General features: G+C 42.2%; 1 protein-coding gene across 1 annotated transcript in view; it reads left to right on the top strand.

Moving 5' to 3' along the window:
* USH2A (usherin) overlaps positions 1–20,265 on the top strand; it is a 683,333-nt gene that overhangs the window by 329,009 nt on the left and 334,059 nt on the right. The window contains exons 33-34 of the mRNA XM_084773188.1: positions 16,562–16,721; positions 18,658–18,829. Of these exons, the coding sequence (XP_084629314.1) occupies positions 16,562–16,721; positions 18,658–18,829 (332 nt within the window). The remainder of the gene's footprint in view (positions 1–16,561; positions 16,722–18,657; positions 18,830–20,265) is intronic.

The raw sequence follows: 20,265 nt of genomic DNA, 5'->3' as shown, positions 1-20,265 counted from the left end.
TTCCACTCTGTACCAACACTCTTGCCACAGGGCACTGGGGACCTGCTGTTCCACAGATGCTCGGCCATTGCCTGAGTCTTTCCCATGCACAATGGGTATCAGTAAATGAAATCATCTTTTTTGAAGGATCATTTTCTTCTGAGAACGAGACCTTCATGCCTGTTCCTCAGCTCTTAAGGTGATCTGTTAGTGGTGGTCATGGGCTGGGCTAGGTGTTTGCAGGTTCCTTTGGCGTCTTCTTCAGAGACTGAGATATAAAGGCTTACATAGACTACAAAGCAGCAAGGGAACTCTATTGAAGCAAAATGACAGAACTGTCAAGATGACAGCTAGATGCATGAGTCAAGATGCTCAGAGGCCCTAGGTTACCACTGGAGGGTTCCTTTCTATACCATGTTAAGGGGAAAAAGAAGAAAAAAAAAAAGGAGTTTGTGACTAAGGCCCAGAGTGGTTCTCTATTTTGATTGACAGACTGAATTCTGTCACCATTTCTCTTCTGTGCTTCTTCCTTCCTCTGTGTTTGATCACATTGTGCCTAATTATTTATTGTCGTGAAATGGTGATTATGGAGCTCCCCGTGAAGTTTGATTGGGGAGAGGGCTTCGTTTCCTTACACATGTACCCAATGAGTCTGAGTCACGCTGGCTGTTTTGCTCTTGGACCCACACAAAAGCAGAGCGTGGTTGAATAGACTCTGTCTAAATCTGAGGGTTGTTAGGAAGAGAAATGTATTCCGTTATTCAGTCAGGGGAGTTTTTGTAGCTGGATCCAGATGGGGATCAAAGGTTGCTAACAGATTGGTTTCAGAGAGGGTGTGTACGCACAATACATGCTGGCGTGGGTCTGAGGCTCTCAAGTGCATTATAATTAGAAAAGGAGTGCATGTACAGCATATGCCAGGTTGTTGGGTGACACTATTCCTGGGGAGACGTAAATAGACATCTACTCACCCCAGATTGGGGATCCATGACACAACATAAGGAGACCACCAAAGTAGAACTTGGTAAGCCAGTGAGTTTCTGGGGTTACTTCCAGGAGCAGAAGTGACTCAAAGATAGTTGTGTCACCAATGCCCAGCCCAGCATGGGTGACACCTCATGAAAGCTGGACATCTGTAGGTGGCTCAGCAAATTGGGAGTGCCTTTTCTAGGTGTCTCAGTTTGTCAAAGCATCTGTCAGGAAGCTCAACTGGTCTCTGCTTCTTCCAGGCAGCTTGGCTGCTCTGAGCCTCTTCCAAGCAGTTCAGCGTATCTAAGATTGTCTTCTAGAAATCCTCACTATTTATCTGTGTTTAGGGAGGGGGAGCCATAGTGAATCTGCTCAACTTCAGAAACTTCCTGAAGCTATTGAGTTGTTTTCTTACAGAGCTTAGCAAGCTTCCTTGAAATATGAAATGTTTCGCCTCCCTTAGAACACTGTGCTATTTCACCACCACCCCCTTTTGACATCCTGTGTCTTAGCTATCTTCCCTACAAAATGGATTTTAATCTCAGAGGAAATTGCTATACAACACAAAGGGAGTTCAGGTTGGTTTTTTTTTTTCTTTGCTTTTCTATGTCAAACTCTTCTAAATGTTTTCCCCATGAACAACACAATGGCTTTATGACAGGTCTTGTCAAGAGTTATCCTACAATGCCGTGGGACAAGTTTGAGGGTTCCCAGTGGAAGAGTCCTTATTACTGTGGCTGGTACTCTACTTTCTTTGTACATGAGTATGTCTTCCAGTTCAGAGCATCCTTAATTCCCATTGTTTAGGCATTATTATAAAGGCTCAAGAATGTAGGCCTTGTGGTGGTGAATCTTCATTGTCAACTTAAATTGTTTTAGAGTCACCATTCTAGGTGTATCTATGAGGACATTTGCAGAAACCTTTTTGTGAGGCAGGGGACTTACCCTGAATGTGGACAGTACTGTCCCTTGGGATGAGGTTTCTGACTGGGCACAAGAGAAGCAATCTGAGCACCAGCCTTCATCTCTCTGCATCCTGACTGCAGATATAATATAGTCTACTGTCTCATGGTCCTGATGTCATTATAGCCCCTCCATAATGGGCTGTGCGCTAAAACCACCCAAAACAAATCCATCCATCCGTCTTTCCTTTCTTCCTTCCTTAAATTGCTCGTATCGGCTATTTTATCATAGCAATTCACCTTTACAGATTAAAAAGGAGAGAGACAATATTTAATAAAAAAAAAAACACAAAGGGGGGTGTTGTTGTGCTTTTTCACATGGGTCTTTTGAAGTATAATCTGGGCCTAGAATTCATGGCAGCCTTTCTGCCTCAGCCTCCTGAGTGTTTGGGGTGCAGGTGTGAAGTACCACACCCGCCTGGGCTAGGGTTTGGTCCAGGTTCTCAAAGATGGCTACTGACAAAGCCAGGGTTGAACAATGACTTTCTAGTCACACCTCATTTTAAACAGCTGCTGTTATCACTCGCATATGCTGTCAGCCTGGCATCTGGTGCCTTAAGCTGCCCCAGCCACTGTCCTGGTCTCTTCTTTCTCCATAGGTCACCAGCTCACCTGGGCTGTGGGAAACTCCTCCCATCTCTGCTTACAGTAGATCGTTCTCCAATATCTTTTTCTATCCTTCCGCATTCAAGAAATCTCTCTCCTTAATCTCTGCTTCTTTATAATCTTAAGAGTATTCCATCTCAATGTCATCTCTTTTGGAACATTTTCGTATTCATACAACTAGATAAAATTCTCTTTGGGGAAATATTAAAGGAATGTAGTGATATCTGAATGCATAAAGGTTTCAATTCTCTGTTACAAACATCATCATCATTATTAATTGTTATAAAACAAACAAAAAAGCCAGGGTGAAACATTTTATAGTATGGTTAATTCATATAAATTTATCCATAAAGTGCCAAAACAAACACTGTTTAGATACTATATAAAACTGAGTTATTAAAATTAATTGTAAAATGAGAATCATTACATTAGATATGCATAAAATAGGTAAGTGGGGACCTCAAAGGGAAAATATATGAAAGACAATAACAGCAGCAATATTAATAGAAATACTTAAGACTCATCAAATTTGTAAGTACTTTTAAAAATCTCTGCACTGTAAAGTAGAAGGCAAAAATTCTTGCATACACGCTAGTATAGCTGAGAATTGATGATTTATATTAAAACATGCATCAGTTTGTAGTAGGAGTTCTCTGTTCTCTCTGTTAAATTGAGTTTTGCATACGCCTATGTGTATATGTCCCTGTGAATATGTGCCTACCTGTGTGGTGTGTGGAGACCAGAGGTCAAGCTCAAGTGTTGGCCACTATCACTATGCACCTTAGTTTTTGAGACAGGGTCTCTCATTAAGCCTGAAGCTCCCTGATTGGCTACCGTCTGGCCAAGGAGCCCACTAGGTCCTCCTATCTGCAAGTACATGTGCCACCATGCCCAGATTTTTCCATGGGTGCTCAGGATCAAACTCAAGTCTCTACTAATGTGCAATCATCACATTACCAACTGAGCTGTCTTACAGCCACCTGTGTTCTCTCTGTTCTTCTCCCCCATGGTCTGGGCTCTGTCTCTGGACTCTCTGGGTTCCTCCAGTGGGAAGCATCTTGAAGAGAGAGGAAGGAAGGAGCTGCAGATCTGATAGGCAGCAGGTGAGAGGGAGCTACAGACCTCAGAGTGACAATGGCGTGGTTCCTCCACAGGGAGGAGGGCTCCTATCCAAACACATTTCTGTTCCTGGCTTGTTATTGCCCTCAAGACTAAGATGGTCATGCCCCAGCTGCTCTGTGACGATGCCAGGTGTGTTAGCATTGTTGAGCATTCCTCTTAGTCTTCCCTGACATTTTTTACATAATGTCAATTCTTTATTTCTTTTTTTCTTCTTTATTTCTCTTTAATACAATTTGACTTGCATGGACCATCTGTTCCCTTGTTTGGATCCCAAATGATCTCATCTCATCTTTAAAGTTCTAAGAGTTTATGTTGAAGAACTAATGAAGGGTGTTCCTAACACAACCCTGAATCTACATTAAGTGTCACAGGGTAAAGGATATCACTGTTGGAGCAGGAAAGAGTAATTCATTCACACTAGGAGATTTTGGAAAGGCTTCCCACAGGAGGCGGCATTTGATTTGCCTCTAAAGGCTGATAGAAGGGCTTGCCAAAAACAAATGTGTATCTTGCCACCTAGAAGAGTCTTTGTGGCTCTTGAGGGCAAAGGCCCATTACTTTCTCATGTCATACTATTGCCAAGTGTGAGGGTAGGTTGCCCTAAGTCTTAAATTAATGTGGCAGCACTGATAATGAGTCCTTATTGAAAAGTATTCCCAGGTGAGGTTTGAGTTTAGCAAAGCAGACAGAGTACATAACAGGGCCTGGTAGATGGTCCATGGTAACCAATGTTGTTCCACTGTTAAGAAAAATACATAATATTCCTTTAGTGGGAACACTGGCTTATTACACACTTTGTTCTTTCCTCCTCACAGGTGCCCAGACACTACCTTTTGCCTTATGTCTCATAATTAATTTCTGTCGCTTAATGGTCTACCAGGGACCGGATAGATGTCTCACTGGTTTAGAGTGCTTGCTGTTCTTCAAAAAAATCCAAGTTCTGTTCCCAGCAAGTGTTCTCATGTCAAGTGGCTGACAGCCTCCTTTAAATCCAGATCAGAGCAGGAATCAGATGCCCTCTTCTGTCTTCCACAGGTACCTGCACTCACTTGGCATACACCCACACAGACATGGGCATGTGCACATGTGCATGCGCATGCGCACACACACAGACACACACATGTGCATGCACATGGACACGCACACACGCACACACACACACACTCATGCATATGTTTTAAAAACTTTTTAAAACTCAATTGAGCATATATAATCTTGTAAAATATTAACTGACTCTAAATTTTATTTTAAAATATTATGGAAAATCCACCTAAATCAGAAAGGATCATCAGCTTTGAAAGCTTTAGCCACATTATATAATCAAATTTGTTCAGAGAGGAATCCTGGGATACTGCCTCATTTTTTTCCTCCAGTTTGAGAGCTAAAAGCAGTATTTAAAATGAAAAGGCTGCTCTCCAATTATACATAATTCTGAAGCAGTGTGCATGGGAGATTTGGTAGAAAGCTATGAGGGGGCCACTCTGGGCTTCTATTATGAAAGCACCCAGACAAACAATCTTGGTTCAAAACACTGTGATTCATTACACACAGAGTCTCAGGAAGGCAGATTGGAAGACAGCTGGCTAAGGGGGCTGCCATCCTGGAGAGGGTGTCATGACAGGCGTCTGTCATAACCAGCCAAAGATGGCGGGGGCGGGGGGTGGTGGGGGCATTGTTGCCCCTGCCTTTCATAAGTGACAATAATGAGAAGCCATGCTCCCACACAAGCTGCTGAATGACAACCCCTAGCCAGCAGGGTTTGCCCAGCACGTGCCACTCACCACAGCTGGGGCAAGGGTCCTCATCCTCCTCCCCTTCCTTCCTCCTAACTGCAGTGAAGGTTTTGTACAGCCACTAGGAGCTGAAGCAGATGCCTATAAGAAGAGGCCTCCTTGTTCTAAACGGTGTGTGGTGCATGGGTGAGGACCAGAATAAAGGACCTCGTAAGAAAAGGGACAGGCATACAGTGTCAGCCCGGAAGGGTGTAAACCATCTGTGTGTTGAGGACAGTCAGGAACTGCTCCATGGTGAAGGGAAACACCGAGCCAGAGCCAGAATTTGTTAAAGGGATGCAGATCTCTCTGACAAGGTGGTAAGCACATTAAACAAACAAGAATTTCTTCCAAAATGTGCTGTAGATACAATGTAATGTCTGAGTCCCCATCTGGTCAGTGATTCCAGCTTTGCACATTACCTGGAAAGGTTGGCCTGGACCTTGCAATGGTTGATCCTCCATGCTCTGTGGATTCACTCTTTGTTTTACAGGTGTCTATGCAGAAGACACAACCCATTCTTTCTGCAGTGTAATGTGTTCTCATTGATCTATCCCCTACCAGTGGCCGAAATACAAAAGAAAACATGCTCAGAGGCTGCCTGGAGAGCTGTCCAGCTTAAATAGCTATGCAGTTACTCGTGGGAAACTCATACAGAGAGAACAGCAGGGAACGGCTCAAGTGTCCTATGTTGTATGTGAAATGTTAGGTTGTTATCAGATATGGAATCAGATTATATGTCATCAAAGAAAAGCAAGAAGTGCTTTTTAATTTTCTAATGAGACAAATGAGAAGATATAAATATCTCCATTGGCACCAGGAATTCAAAGACATGATCACCTGCTTATTGCCTCCTTCTGTAAATTGCGATCAATGAGCAACAACAGCATGAGATCAATTGTAAAGCAGCGCATAACTCACGGCTGGTGTTGTAAATCATAGTTTGCCTGACAATAACGGGGAAGGATTCCATCAGCTGGATCCTTTGCCTGAATAGCTTTGGGAGGCCTGTGATCCACGTGCCATACAGGTTAGAGTGACCTGTCCCCTCCGTCATAATCCCCAGGGGTTGAGTTGATGCAAATGATGTCATCATAGTAATAAAAAGCAAGATACCTTGATAAGGGGCTTGAGGAACAGTGGTGGTCTGGTTTCGGGGTTTGTGGTTGTTAGGCTCCACAACACACCCCTGTGCCCCAGAAGGGTCTCTTCTTGTCAGCAGACTCAGCCTGCAGTTAAACCAAGTGACAATTGCCATGATCTTCTCTGCTCTAAGTTCTCACATGGAAGCTTCATCCATGCCTGGTTCCCTGTAGCTCACTTTCTCATGGCATCTCCTTGGAAGGGAAACTCAAATGGCATTTTCTCACTTTCCACATAACTGGAATTCTCTCCCCAGTGTCTTTCTAAACATCCTTTCTTCTTCTTTTTCACTTTCTCATCTCACTTCCTCACGATTTTCCCACCTGGGCCATTTACTAGCAATCCAGTCAGATTCCCTTCTTCTACCCTTTTCCCTTCACCTCTTCCTCCCCTATCACCTCTCCTCTTCCTCCTTTTTTCCTTCCTCCTCCTCTTCTTCTTCCTTCTTCTCTTGCTCCTCCTTCTCTTCCTCCCCCTTTCTCCTCTCCTTCCTCTTCATTCTCCTACCTGTTCTTTCATGCCACACCATTCAAGGGACACTAGGGAGTCTTCACTTCCTGAAGGCAGCCAGCCCACTAGGAGCAGTTGGCTTGGGGGTGGGCAGGACACTCATCATAATGATTGATGTCAAGAGATGCTTGGGCGCATTGGTGCATCAGCCTCCACTGTGCACCTGAGCTTGTACTTGTGAGAAGTAAGGCCATCGCCAGTTCCTACCCTGGTGGCCCCAGAGCAATCATTCAGAGTCAGATCACTAACTGAGAAGTGTGGCCTGAGAAGCTGTTCTCCTTTAGGAATTAACTTAGCTGAAAATAAAATTGGGAGAAATTACTCTGGTACAGGTCCTGAAAAATCTTAGCCATGTGGCCCTGTAGGCAGGGTACCACCTGAGCATGGACCTTTCCTGAACCGCAGTCACTCAACTCGGGCCCCAGTTTTTGTGCAGGTATGTGATTTCTCTGAAACACAAATTGATATCTGACTACACTCTCCAATAACTGCATTGGCAATCAATGATTCTCCTCCTGTTATTGTGGGTTCCTCTCTCCTCTCCTGATATTGAAGACATCCATGTTCATACACAGTCCTTAGAACCCGGACCTTGGCTATCCAAGGTATCTCTTCCTTCATAGAAAGGGACCAATGTAGGAACGCCCTTTGACCAGTGTTGACGTGTGTCCATCCTCATGGCTTCCGCATCACACCTGGGAACCTGCAATACTGGCAGGCTCCTTGAATCTCCGTCTGTTTACAGACACCTTGACCCTTCCTTTTGCTCGACTCTTGTCCCCTGCCTGGAATATTGACGGAGAGAGATATGGCCCATATTTCTGCTGGTGCATTTATTTCTCCTTGCTTCCATCATATTCGCAAAGGTCGACTCCATTCCCTGTTTCCCTAAAATGTTATAGCTACTCTTTGCATTCCTCTTTCTGTTGAATTTGTCACTGTACAGAATTTTCCCTTGTTCTCTCTGTGCCCTAACCAGTAACTCTCTGCTCTGTAGATAACAGCACTTTACAGTTAAGATGTAAAATTCTAACTTAACTGAGAGGATTTTAGGATCAAATAAGTGTGAGAGGTGGAATCAGAAGAAAGTATAAAAGAAAAAAATCACGGATTAATAGGACTGCTACACTGATTTCGATCCTCACACTAGAGAGAAGCAAGACAGGGGTTCAGAGGAGGGAGCTGTGACTCTAACTTTAGACCAATTAGATCCCTCAAGATTATTGTTCAAAGGGGAGAAAATAGCTAATACAATAAAGAGATAAACAAGGCAATAAGACAGTTGTTGCTGAGTAGTCCAAAAGTCTAATTTCAGATAGAAGAACCAAAGATAATCCTAAACTCTTCCAACATGTTCTGTCTGAAATGCATATTGGCTGTGTCAGTGCTGCAAGAAATATTAAACACTTGAGATTATCAGAGCTGAGAACCAGGACAGCAAGTGTGGCAGAGAACTCTAGAGTCACCTGGATTACATACACTCTTGCTGCTATGCTGACTCATGTGAAGCAACATATGAGAGGAAGGATTGTCTCGCTGTACGGTTTGATAAGGGATACACTCCATCAGAAAGGCATGGTGCCAGGAGTGTGAGACAGCTCGCCTCTTTGCAGCCACAGTTAAGAAGCAGAGAGTATCTGGAAATTAGGGCTACCTTAATGACACACATTCTCCCATAAGATTGTACCTCATAAAGCTTTCACAACCTTCTAAAACAACTGGGAACCAAGTTTTCAAATAATGTGCAGGACATCGGGCATTGAAACCACTATGCTCCACCCAGGGGCTTCCTTGGGCTCATGGATTTGTCATAATGAGACGTGTACTCACTCCAGCCTCAAAAGTCTCCGTGCTCTTAAAGACTGTTGAAAAGTTCAAAGTTCATGCTGGGTGTGGGGGCACACGCCTTTAATCCCAGCAATTGGGAAGCAAAGGCAGGTGGATCACTGTGAGTTCGAGGCTAGCCTGGTCTACAAAGTAAGTCCAGGACAGCCAAGGCTACACAGAGAAACCCTGTCTCAAAAAAATTTTTTCAAAGTTAAAAAATAAGGAAAGAAAGAAAAGAAAAAGAGAAAAGAGAAAAGTTAAAAAAAGAAAAGAAAAGAAAAGAAAAGAAAAAGAAAAAAAGAAAAGTTCAGAGTTCACAGTCTCTTCTGATACACCAGGCAGTTTCTCAATGTCAGGCCCCCAGTATAGGAGCAACAAGCCCAAAGCTGCACACTCATCATCGGGGGCGGATTATAGAATCACCTGGACTCCAGTGGTCTTGGCGAATCTCCCCACTCCAGTTCTTCTGCCTGCGGTGCATGTGGCCTCTCTTCTGGGCTGCCTGCACATTTCCCCAGTGGACATCCCATGGTCTTGACAAATCTAACACCCTGGCATCTCTATTACAGTTTAGGTTTTGCCTTCCCAGTGCCATGCAGCGGCCTCCCACACGTCTTCTTATAGGGAATCTGACTGGGCCTCGTATTGCCTGACCTCAGATGCTTTCTGGAACCTTGGCACAGCCTCTATGAATCCCTCACCCATACATCTACTCACACCTGCACAATTGGTACCACGTGGTTGGTGTTGCCATGTTCTGAAGGCAGCCAGAGATGCATGCAGCCTGTGCCCTTGGACCACAGTTGCAATGGCCTCTCTGTCCTGACCCTGGGGAAACACTTCCTTTGGGTATTTTCCAGTAAGAAACTCTTTCACTGGCATTCTGAGTTCAGGTTGACTCCTTTCAAATAAACTTGTGTTTTAAAAAGCTGGAGCCTTCTCTCAGTGGAGAACCCTGTCTGCTGTCTCAGTATAACATGTGAGTTTTCTCCTTAATCGTGGTAATCTCTCCTACAACTACAGCTTTCTTCTCTGGACCATAGTTACAACTTTAACCTCTATTTCATCCCATCTTCACTGTGCTGCATCACTAACTTGACTTTGTTGCTGCTATCACTGTGGGCCGGGGTAAGAGCAGAGAGCAGTAACCATGGCATAGCCAGGATGCTATCCTGTCAGGAGTACTTCCCCACTGGAGAACGTAGTCCATTGCTTTTTAATCCAGCCTCATTTAAGATATCAGAGAATGGACACCATAGACTGAGACTCCAACAGAGCCCAATTTCCCTCTGAAAATCAATAAACCAGGGCTCCACATTTCTCTTGCTATTCTGTTTTGTTTTGTTTTGTTTTGTTTTGTTTCTGAACTCCCGCCAAGATAGCACATTCTGTGTTATAGATAGCATTCTAGGGCTTGCCTACCTTGGAGTTCACATTTCTCCAACATTCCTCTCACAAGCATGTCCCAAAAGATTACTAAGAACTAACTACAAGGCTAGGTTTATCACAGTAATGGCCCCCGTTCCTTGGTATTACTTTCCTGTATTAGTTAAGTTAATAATTTCTATGTCAAAATTACTGACAATAATCAATTCAAGAAGTAACATTTTCATTTTCAGCCCTTCATAATAATGAAGGCAGGGCAGTGTGGATATGAGGCAACTGGTTCCATTACATTCACAATAAAGAGAGAAGGGACAGTATGTGGGTCTGCATGGGGAATCTCCAGGCCTGTGTCCAGCTCTTCTAGTAAAACTCTCCCTTCTGAAGGATCAGCACATTCTAAAGCCATGCCATCAGCCAGGACACATGACATGGGAGACATTTCACATCCAAGCCACAACAGTGAGAAGTGGCAAATACTCAGAGAATACCACTTTATACCTCCTAATCAAAAGGCCAGAGGAGCAGAAGGCAGCTCGATGACTTCTTTGGAGATACGATAGTCTCAGGACAGCAGAGATTATTGGTGAAGTAGTGATTGCATCAGTGTAATGGGGTCAAAGAGATGGGCAGCACCCTGCTTGTGTCTGCATAGGGTAGGGTTTAGATTTAGAATCTTGGACACGGTTCCAAAGATGATGTAGTAATGAGTGGAGCTCTGCTGGAGGGTGAATAAATGAAGTCGAGGTGAAGGGCATGGCACTTGAGGAAGTTTAAGTGAAGCCAAATTCAGAGATGAGTCATTATTGAGGATGTTGAAGTTGCCAAAATGGAGATTAAGATTGAAAAGAAAGCTAAGCCAATGCTGAAGTCATTGAGGAAAGGAGATGTGTGACGTCAGAGGTGGAATAGGGCATGTGCTAACTAGGTTTTGCACATAAATTCTTCTAAGTAATAAATTGATATTAATATCCTACAGCCATTTTTCATCTACATCATATGTGTACATCATGCAATATATATGTATGTGTGTATATATATATATGTGTGTGTGTGTGTGTGTGTGTATGTGTGTGTGTGTGTGTGTGTGTGTGTATAACTGCCCCTATTATAAGTTGCCTGCATACTCTTGTTATAAAACACTTAATAATTTACGTGTTTATTAGCCTCTGTACCCTGATATTTTTGTTTGTTCTTTTGTCATTGTTTTGAAGCATTAGTGCTTGGAAGTTATGTTTGATGTTCAGAGATGCACAGCTTTGCCTTGTTATTCTTCAAGGCAAGTCTCCTTGACATCATAATTACAGACCTCCATTGGTCTGACAGTTGTGTTGGAGTCTTTGAGATTTTTCAGATATTAGTATATTTCTGGAAAAGATAATGCCACTCCAAGTAAAGGGCACTAAGATATTCCTCTGTCTTGTCCATTCATCACTCAACAAATGAAAAATGTCTTTAGTCAGCATCATTTCAATCGTGAGAAAGTGTAGTCAGTATGATGGAATATATTCCTTCATAGTCAAAAGGCTTGCATTCTCCTGAGAGGGATGTAAGTTTGGGATAGATGGCAACATAATTTGAATTGTTTTGGTAATTATAAGAAGGAACTAAATCAGAGGAGAGCGAAGCCATGAATAAGGGGGAGCTGGCTGACTATCAAAGAAACAACTCAAAGGGCGATCAATCTAGAGGATGAGCAGAGGCCATTGGGGGGAAAAAGGTAAAGAAAGAAATGGATTTTAGTTAGAGAAGGAAACCCCTTGCAAGACCTCCAAGTGTGAGCCCCTGATATGAGGGGTACAGAGTTCTCTGTGGGCTATGAATGACTGCGAACGTGAAGTAGGCAGTAGTTAAGTCAATAGCTATCCCACTGGCCAGGCTTAGATTCCATTGTAAGAGCATTAAGAGGTCTATTCAGGACTATGTGTGCATGAGCATGAATTTATTCATGTGTATGCATGTGTGTGTATGTGGTGTGTGTGTGTGTGTGTGTGTGTGTGTGTGTGTGTGTGTGTGCGTGTGTGTATATACATGTACATGTGGTTTTTGTCATTGCTGTTGTTTCCAAAGAATCCAAAGAGAATTATTGGCTGATGAGAGAGAGCTCTCAGAGCCCCACGTCTCTAACAGCACCCCCACTCACAATCTCTTTCCTGTTGCTGTGATTGCTTGCTTCCTATCATCCTACATTGAACTCTTCCCACTCAGTCTTTCACATGTTCTAAAAATGGAAACTATATGCCTGGGAAATCTCTGCTTTCATTACTGCTGCTATCCCTGTCTTTCAGGTTACTTCTAGTGTACATGGTAAACTTTGTCTCTTATTCAGATATTTGAATCCCTTCATCTAAGTCTCTTGCTTCAGTTCTCTATTTTCCTCGCTAACAAAATCCTTGTCAGCCCGCCGTCTCTACCTCTTGTCTCTTATTCCCTCCTGAGGGAAGGTCTTGCTTCTGGCTCCTACAATGGCCCCTCTCTAGAATTCCTACAATGTCCATATCTACTGGCTTCAGGTCTCTGCTCAAAATGCCACTTCACTGAGATGGCCATTGAGTCCTGCCTATCAAAACCACCCTGGCTTTCCTGACTCTTCCTACTATTTCAGGTTTTATATGACTTCGCATATTATTTAGCACCAATATTGGGGTTTTTGGGTGTGTGTGGGTGTGTGTGTGTGTGACTTACTTTTATTTTACTTTTTTTTTTTTACACAGGGTCTCACCATGTAGCCCAGGCTGGCCTTAATCTCATAGCAATCTTTCTGCCTCAGCCTCCAAAGTCCTGAGATGATGACATAAGCTTCCACAACTTGCTGTATGAAGATTCTTAAGCCACGGTGTATGTTAAAGGCATATTTGTCCTGCAGCCTTGGTCATCTACAGACTAAGGAGCACTTACAATGCAAAGTGGTTGGGGTGATCTCCAGCTCTGACTTGAGATTTGACAAGGACTCATACTTCTGCTGCTTCCGTTCTGCCTCAGGTTGTGATAGCTGTATAAGAATGACCCCACAGACCTGGGCGTGGTGGCGCACACCTTTAATCCCAGCACTGGGAAGGGAGAGGCAGGTGGATTACTGTGAGTTCGAGGCCAGCCTGGTCTACAAAGCGAGTCTAAGACAGCCAAGGCTAACACAGAAAGACCCTATCTCGCAAAAAACAAAACAGAACAAACAAAAAGAATGCCCCCATAAGTCCATAGATTTGAGGGCCTGGTCACCAGGGTGTGGCACTATTTGAAAGGATTAAAAGATGTAGCCTTATTGAAGGAAGTATGTCACTTGGGGTGGGTTTTGAGATTTCAAAAGCCCACACAGGCCCAGTGGCTCTCCCTTCCTGATGCCTGCAGATTCAGATGTAGATCCTACTCCAGCATCATGTCTGCCTGCACGTGGCCATGCTTTTCGCCATAATAGTAATGGGCCAAACCTTTGAAACTGTGAGAAAGCTCCAATTAAATGCTTTCCTTTGTAAGAGTTGCCATGGTCATGGTGTCTACAGAGGAAGTCAAGAGTAATCCTCATTGTACTGAACATGACCCCTCTAAATGTAGTTGCTTCGTTATCCCTATCTCCAGTCCCAACAGTCATAGAAATGGATGCTTCCTAACGCAAAGCAGAAGACAGAGTGTCCCAGTGGAAGCCACATCCAGGAAACAGACCCCATACATGCTACAGGGGTCTCTTTCCACCTGTGGCAAATACCATGTGCACTCATGAGTTAGGACGTCAAGGCATGGGGTTTACAGTGTACAGGAGGACAGAGCATTTCACTGGCTGGGGACACTGTATACAGTTATCACATAATAATTCACTGGAGCAACAGCTGAGATAATGAAGTTCCAGGTGTGAAGGCCACATATACAAGATGGCCTTTGTATGATGTGATTTCTTCACCAAATACAAACTAGATAGCCAAGTCCCTCCCTTAACAATATGAAAGTAACAGAAAAGGAAACTCCAAGGATTTCTGAGCAAAGAATGTGGTGGCATCAAGTTGTTCTGCTCAATTGCTCTTAACCAAGATGTTCTGATATGGCTAAGATGTATTCAAGGGTCACTCAGAATTGGCCACATGGACTGTGACTTCTGACTGCTGCAGGAGCTCCTTTCAGCTCTATGCCATCCTTGCTTTTGTTCCTGAATGGACAGAATGAAACAGCTAGCTTTGGGTTCCCAGAAAACATAAGGAATTCAGACCTGTGGGAGAGAATTGAGGGAGAAATGTCACCAAGTTCTTGAAAATCAGTGGCAGAAGATAAACAGTACTAACAGTGATGATAGACTATGCCTTCACATAAACACAGTGTGATCTAGCAGAGTAGCGCTGTGGGTAGGAATTTTTCCTGCTTTAAAAAAAAAAGATATATATATATAAATTAAATAAGATACCAATCGAGGATGATACCTGTAGTCAACATCTTGCCTCTACGAGCTCATGCAAGATACACACACACACACACACACACACACACACACACACACACACACACACACAAACATACACATACAAACACACACACACACACACAAACACACACACACAAACACACACATACAAACACACACACACACACACACACACACACCCCATCAGGCTAAGCTGTCCGTAAGGATATGACTCCTAGTATCTGACTTCTCTTGGTTTCCCCCACACCCATGATGCTTTGTTGTAAGCTGTGCTGACTAGACTCCTTATATGATGAACAGTGATGTGGAAGTGTAAGCCAAATAAACTCCTTCCCCCTCAAGTTGCTTTCGGCCATGGAGTTTTATCTCAGCAATTATAACCCTGAGTAGGACGTAAGTTTTACACCATGTTTGCCCGAATGAGGGCACTCCAATTCTTGCCCCTGCCCAGTTGATGAAGTTGCTGTTACCACCTTTTAGTGTCATGCAGCTCTGAGTTGGTTTGTCACCTTCAGTATGTCCTTGCAGGGTCTGTCTGCTTACTCAGACTGAGGGTGCCTTGTGTCCGCATGGCACCATTAGCTACGTACTATATAGAAGCTATAAAGAAGCAAGGTTTGGTCCAAAGCACACCGAGTGTCATCCTGGTGACCTCTTTTTGTTCCAAAGCAACATTTGCTATAAAATCCCTGGATTGCCTTTCTTCTGGTGACCTACATGTTTAACCAATTGATTGTATTTTGCATGAAAATCAGCATTCCTTTCCTAGTTTACTCTTGCTATCAGTATAATGCAAAATCTATTTGCCTGAATTAGGTTGCATTTCATTAATCTTTTAAACATGAAATTGTGATGGTTCAAGGTTAATGAGATTTAAGAGTATGTGTTACTTAAATCATGACATATTTCAAAGATGTTTCTCAAAATTACTATTTTTAATAATGTGAAAGTACAAATTATATTTAAAGCTTGGTAAACTTGGTCCAAAATTTAGTTAGATTATTGGGTATTTTATATGTGAAGTACTCAGGGTATTTAAGAGTGGAATTGGGGAATTATATATTAATGTACGGTATTCTCATTAGGAATGCGATATTCACTAGTAAAGTAAACAGGTATGAAGTGCCTGGGAAATTCAAGGGAAGGAGAAATTATTCTAGCTAGGGTACTACCAGAGTTTTCATGGTTGCCTTTCATACCTAGCGCAACTGTATCTTCATCCTCTTCATTAATTCCATATTCATTGCTTCAGTTCCACTGATGTGTCAGACATTGTATTAGACACTAAGGAATCAACATGGGTGCACTGCTGTGTCATGTGGGAACTATGCACAGAGTGCTATGGGGGTCAGATGAGCAGACAACAGCTGCTGCCTGTGCCATGGTGATCCAGGGAAGCATCAGGGACATCTTACAAGTGAAGTAATCCTGTGCTCTCTTCTCAGATGATCTGAAGGTCAAATAATTGTCGGCTGGATAGGAAAAGGGAATTTCAAAGTCACTCTTATAGGCTATCTATTTGCATTTCAAAAGCAACTCCTGTTGTCCTCAAAATAATTTAAATATCTCATTTATTTTTAACAGACTCTTTGAACTAAGACTAAACCCAGAAAATGATTTACCTGATCATAGACATACAAGAAAACAAATTCTTAAAATGAAAGAGTCGGGTTGAGGTGTGATTGACACAGGTCCATTTCAATGAAGCCATGTCGTTTATGAGAGAAGCACATTTTATTTCTACTGATTTTCATAATTATTGATGCTTATGTTAAGCTCAATTTTTAACAATTCTTAGAGATCAGAATGCAGAAGTAGGGGTGAGCTCTCCTGAGAAAATGTATTATGGGGAATAAATTCTGTTTCTCTCCTTCCCCCAGATTTAAGAGTATTCACATCCCACCAGGTTATACTTGGTGCATGCACACATGTGGGGTGCACAAACAGTTCCCGGGTCATCCTGCATACAGCACAGCTGCCACCAGAACAAGTGGATCCCCCGATTTTGGCTGTCCTGGATTCTAGAACTATGCATGTACAGTAAGTAGGGCTCTTGTGTCTTGCACACACTGGTTCACATAAGAATCCCAATGAGTTCATTCAGAAGGGCTTGTGACATCAGACTAATTGTATTGTGATTAAATGCATAGAAATGATTAGGCCCGTGGTTCTAGGAACCTTTGATTATCACTTGTCAGCTTAATTTCCATTTTGTCTCTAGGCAATCAGGCCAAGCTAAATGTGTATACAACTTCTGTGCAGTTGTCAGTAAAAGAAAAATGACCAGCTACTTATCCACTGCCAAGTTCCTCATAGGTGGATGGCAGTTGGTAATAAATTGTAGTGATTAGAATAATATATATACATATATGTGGTGCATATGTAACTTTAAAAATATTATTCTATTTTATATGTGCGAATGTTTGCTTGTGTGTGTGTGTGTGTGTGTGTGTGTGTGTGTGTGTGTGTGTGTGTGTCCCATATATTCCTGATACCTAAGTAGGCCATAAAAGAGTCAGATCCCCTAGAGCTGGAGTTAACAAGAATCGTGAGCCTCCATCTGAGTGCCAGGAAGCAAACCCAGATATTCTACAATATTTATAATTTATAGTCCCCTCTTATTTGAACTTATAAATGTTTAGATTTTTCTTTGATATTAATATGTGACTTTTCTTCATTTTTTTCATTATATGAGGTCTGAGATGTTGAGTTGAAATTTAATAGATTTCTCTTAGTACCAACTCATGCTTGTTCATTTTTATTTCTTACTCCCAGTTTTCTCATTTGTGAACAAAATGTTGACACTGAATAAATTCTGGCATTCACTCAAGCTGAAGAGCATTACCATTCATTTTTGTTGCTGTTGTTCTGAGCCTAAGCCCTTGTATTGGCCCACAGGTGCCTTAAGACAAGCCATGATGTTGATTCCCAAAGGTTCTGCACACCTCTGAGTATTTCTCAGCTGAGACTTCTTCTGTCTGTTCTGCAACTAGCTCTTCTCCATATCCAGTGCACTGGAATCATCATCTGGAGGTCCATCGCTCATATTTTCACCTTTCACCTGTCCATATCCTACATCTACATGTAAAACCTCAAAGGGCCAAAGAAAGAAAAAAAAAGAAAAAGAAAAAAAAAAAAAAAAAGAAAAAACAAAACAAACCAACCCTGCCCATTGCCTCAGCCCCTGTAGGTTTCTTTATGTGACTGCATACCCACTCTGTGTTGGATTGCTGGTTTTTTTAGGACTATTTTGTTCCTCTTTCTCTCACATTCCTCAGAACTGCTCAGATACTGTGTGCCTATACACACGCACACACACACATACACACACACACACACATGGACTCACAAACACACATATTCACTCATTTGCATATTGTTAACTATTTTAAATTATGAGTAACTAGGGGCTAGAAGTATGCCTCGATCAGTCCACTTATAGCAAAAATCAGGAAGGCCTGAGTTCCAATCCCCAGAGCATGCATAAAGACTGGGTGTGGCCACACATCACTGCAAGTCCAGCACTGATGAGAGACACAGGAGGGTGTCTGTTGCTGGCTGCACAGAGAGTCTGGCTTCAGGTCCAGTGAGAGAGTTTGTATACAAGAGTAAGGAACAGAAGTATAGACCAGGTAATGCCTTCCTCTGGCCTCTACATGTACATGTCACTGCATATGCACAAGCACAGACATCACACACACACGCACAGGCACACACACACACATACACACATATACACTTAAGTAAGTAAAAGGCAAGGGCTATATCACATTTCCTTTAAGATTCTTAGAATAGGCATTTTATAAGCATGTGTGAGTGTGTTTAAAGACATTTATTTTGAGCTAAAAAAAAATCCATGTAGGTTTCTTACAGCAGGATACATTAAAATTTGTATGACTCTTAACCAGTCCTATATGTCTCTGTATAGACATGAATGAATGATGCTGAAAATGCCGTGGCTTTTGTTCGTTCCCAGGTGGAACCAACCAAGGCAGCCAAACGGAATTCTGGAGCGCTACCTATTATATACTTGGAATCCTACAAGTAACTCTACAGTGTGGAGAGTTGTCTATAACAGCACAGACAACCTTCAGGCTCACGTGCTCTGGCACCTTTCCCCTGGATGGCTGTACCTCATCAAGCTGGGAGTGAGTCAACTTAGCTTCTATCATGTCCTCTTATGCCATCTTCCTTTCTTCCCAAATCAATCAATCAAGCAATACCAAAAAGCCTCACTCAGTAGTATTTACACTGAAAATTACCCCTCTCAGACTACAGGTACAGCCTGTCGGTTGGTTACCTGCATATTGTTTGTATTATTTGAGAGGATAAAATAACCATCTGGGTTAGCAGCCTTTCCTACACCTTATGTTGAGATGCTCAGAATTAATTTTTTATTATTTGTAGGACATTATAATTGTTGAGAGCTTTTCCCAAAATGCGTAGATTAATAAGATGGTTTCCTGTGGTGCTTGTATTCATTTGAAAAACTCCTCACAGTATGAATTTAGATCTTGTATTTTTAAATGAAAATTCAAATGACCCCAAGGTACTCTTGAGTGTTAGTGTGATGCATAGCAAGCTTCATCTGAGAAAGGACAGTCACTCAGTGAAGACCCCAGACCCAGTGGTTTAGAGATTTCCTTGCAAAGATGACGGCATTTTTAATGCTAAATGCCACTTCTTTATATGAAGGTCTTTTAAAAGACCTTGATATTGCTGTGGAATTTGTGCTCCTATTTCCCTTTGCTTTTTGATGAAATATAATCTTTTTTTAAGTTTAATAGCACATCTGAAAATAACTGAATATAAACATGAGGTTGTCCCTATTTGTTTTAAACACCCTCTTCATTTTATAGCAATACCTATATGAGGGTATTTGCTTTGATAAATGCCATAGAAAATATTCTGCTCTTGATTATGAATAAATTTACATTTATGTAGACACTGTGTACGCATTCATTTTACTTAACATGCTCGTGAATGCTCAAAATATTATACCATGAGAAAATAAACTGCATCCAACTGTTGTTAACTGTCTGACTTGACAGCACAAAACAAGGGCAGGCAGACATTGTGAGGCCTCTCTTCTGGAGTAGGCCCATGTGCCTCGCTGCTCAGCACAGCATGTGGATGTGGGAAATGACAGTTCAGGTTACCTAGAGTCATGTTACTGAAAAGCTAAGAAGCACGCTTACAAACTTGATTTTCAAAAGCTAACAGTGAAGTCCACACTGTTTCCAAAATAGCCATATACGTGAAAACCATGAACAATCTCAGTCACTTGGAAGCGATCAAAAGTAAACAGAAAATGTTGAAATTTGGGGTTTTATCAGGGAAAAAATGGCGCTAAAATGTTCTGTTCCTAAAGCCATTTTTAGGATATATTGTGCAGTCAATTAAATCCAGTTCCATATTCTATATTTTTTAAAATTTTGGTATAACTTGAAAACTAAGTACCACTAGCTTAGTGTTCTGTCCTCTTGAGTTTTAATTCAGATTTTACTGCCACGTGACCCAAGGCAAGTGCAGTGAGGCACATCGAGTTTAATTTTTTTCAGGACAAAAATTAGAACATTGAACT

Source organism: Acomys minous (genome assembly GCF_964271855.1).
Source record: "Acomys minous genome assembly, chromosome: 1".
Lineage (NCBI taxonomy): Eukaryota > Metazoa > Chordata > Mammalia > Rodentia > Muridae > Acomys > Acomys minous.
This window is presented reverse-complemented; position numbering and strand designations above follow the sequence as displayed.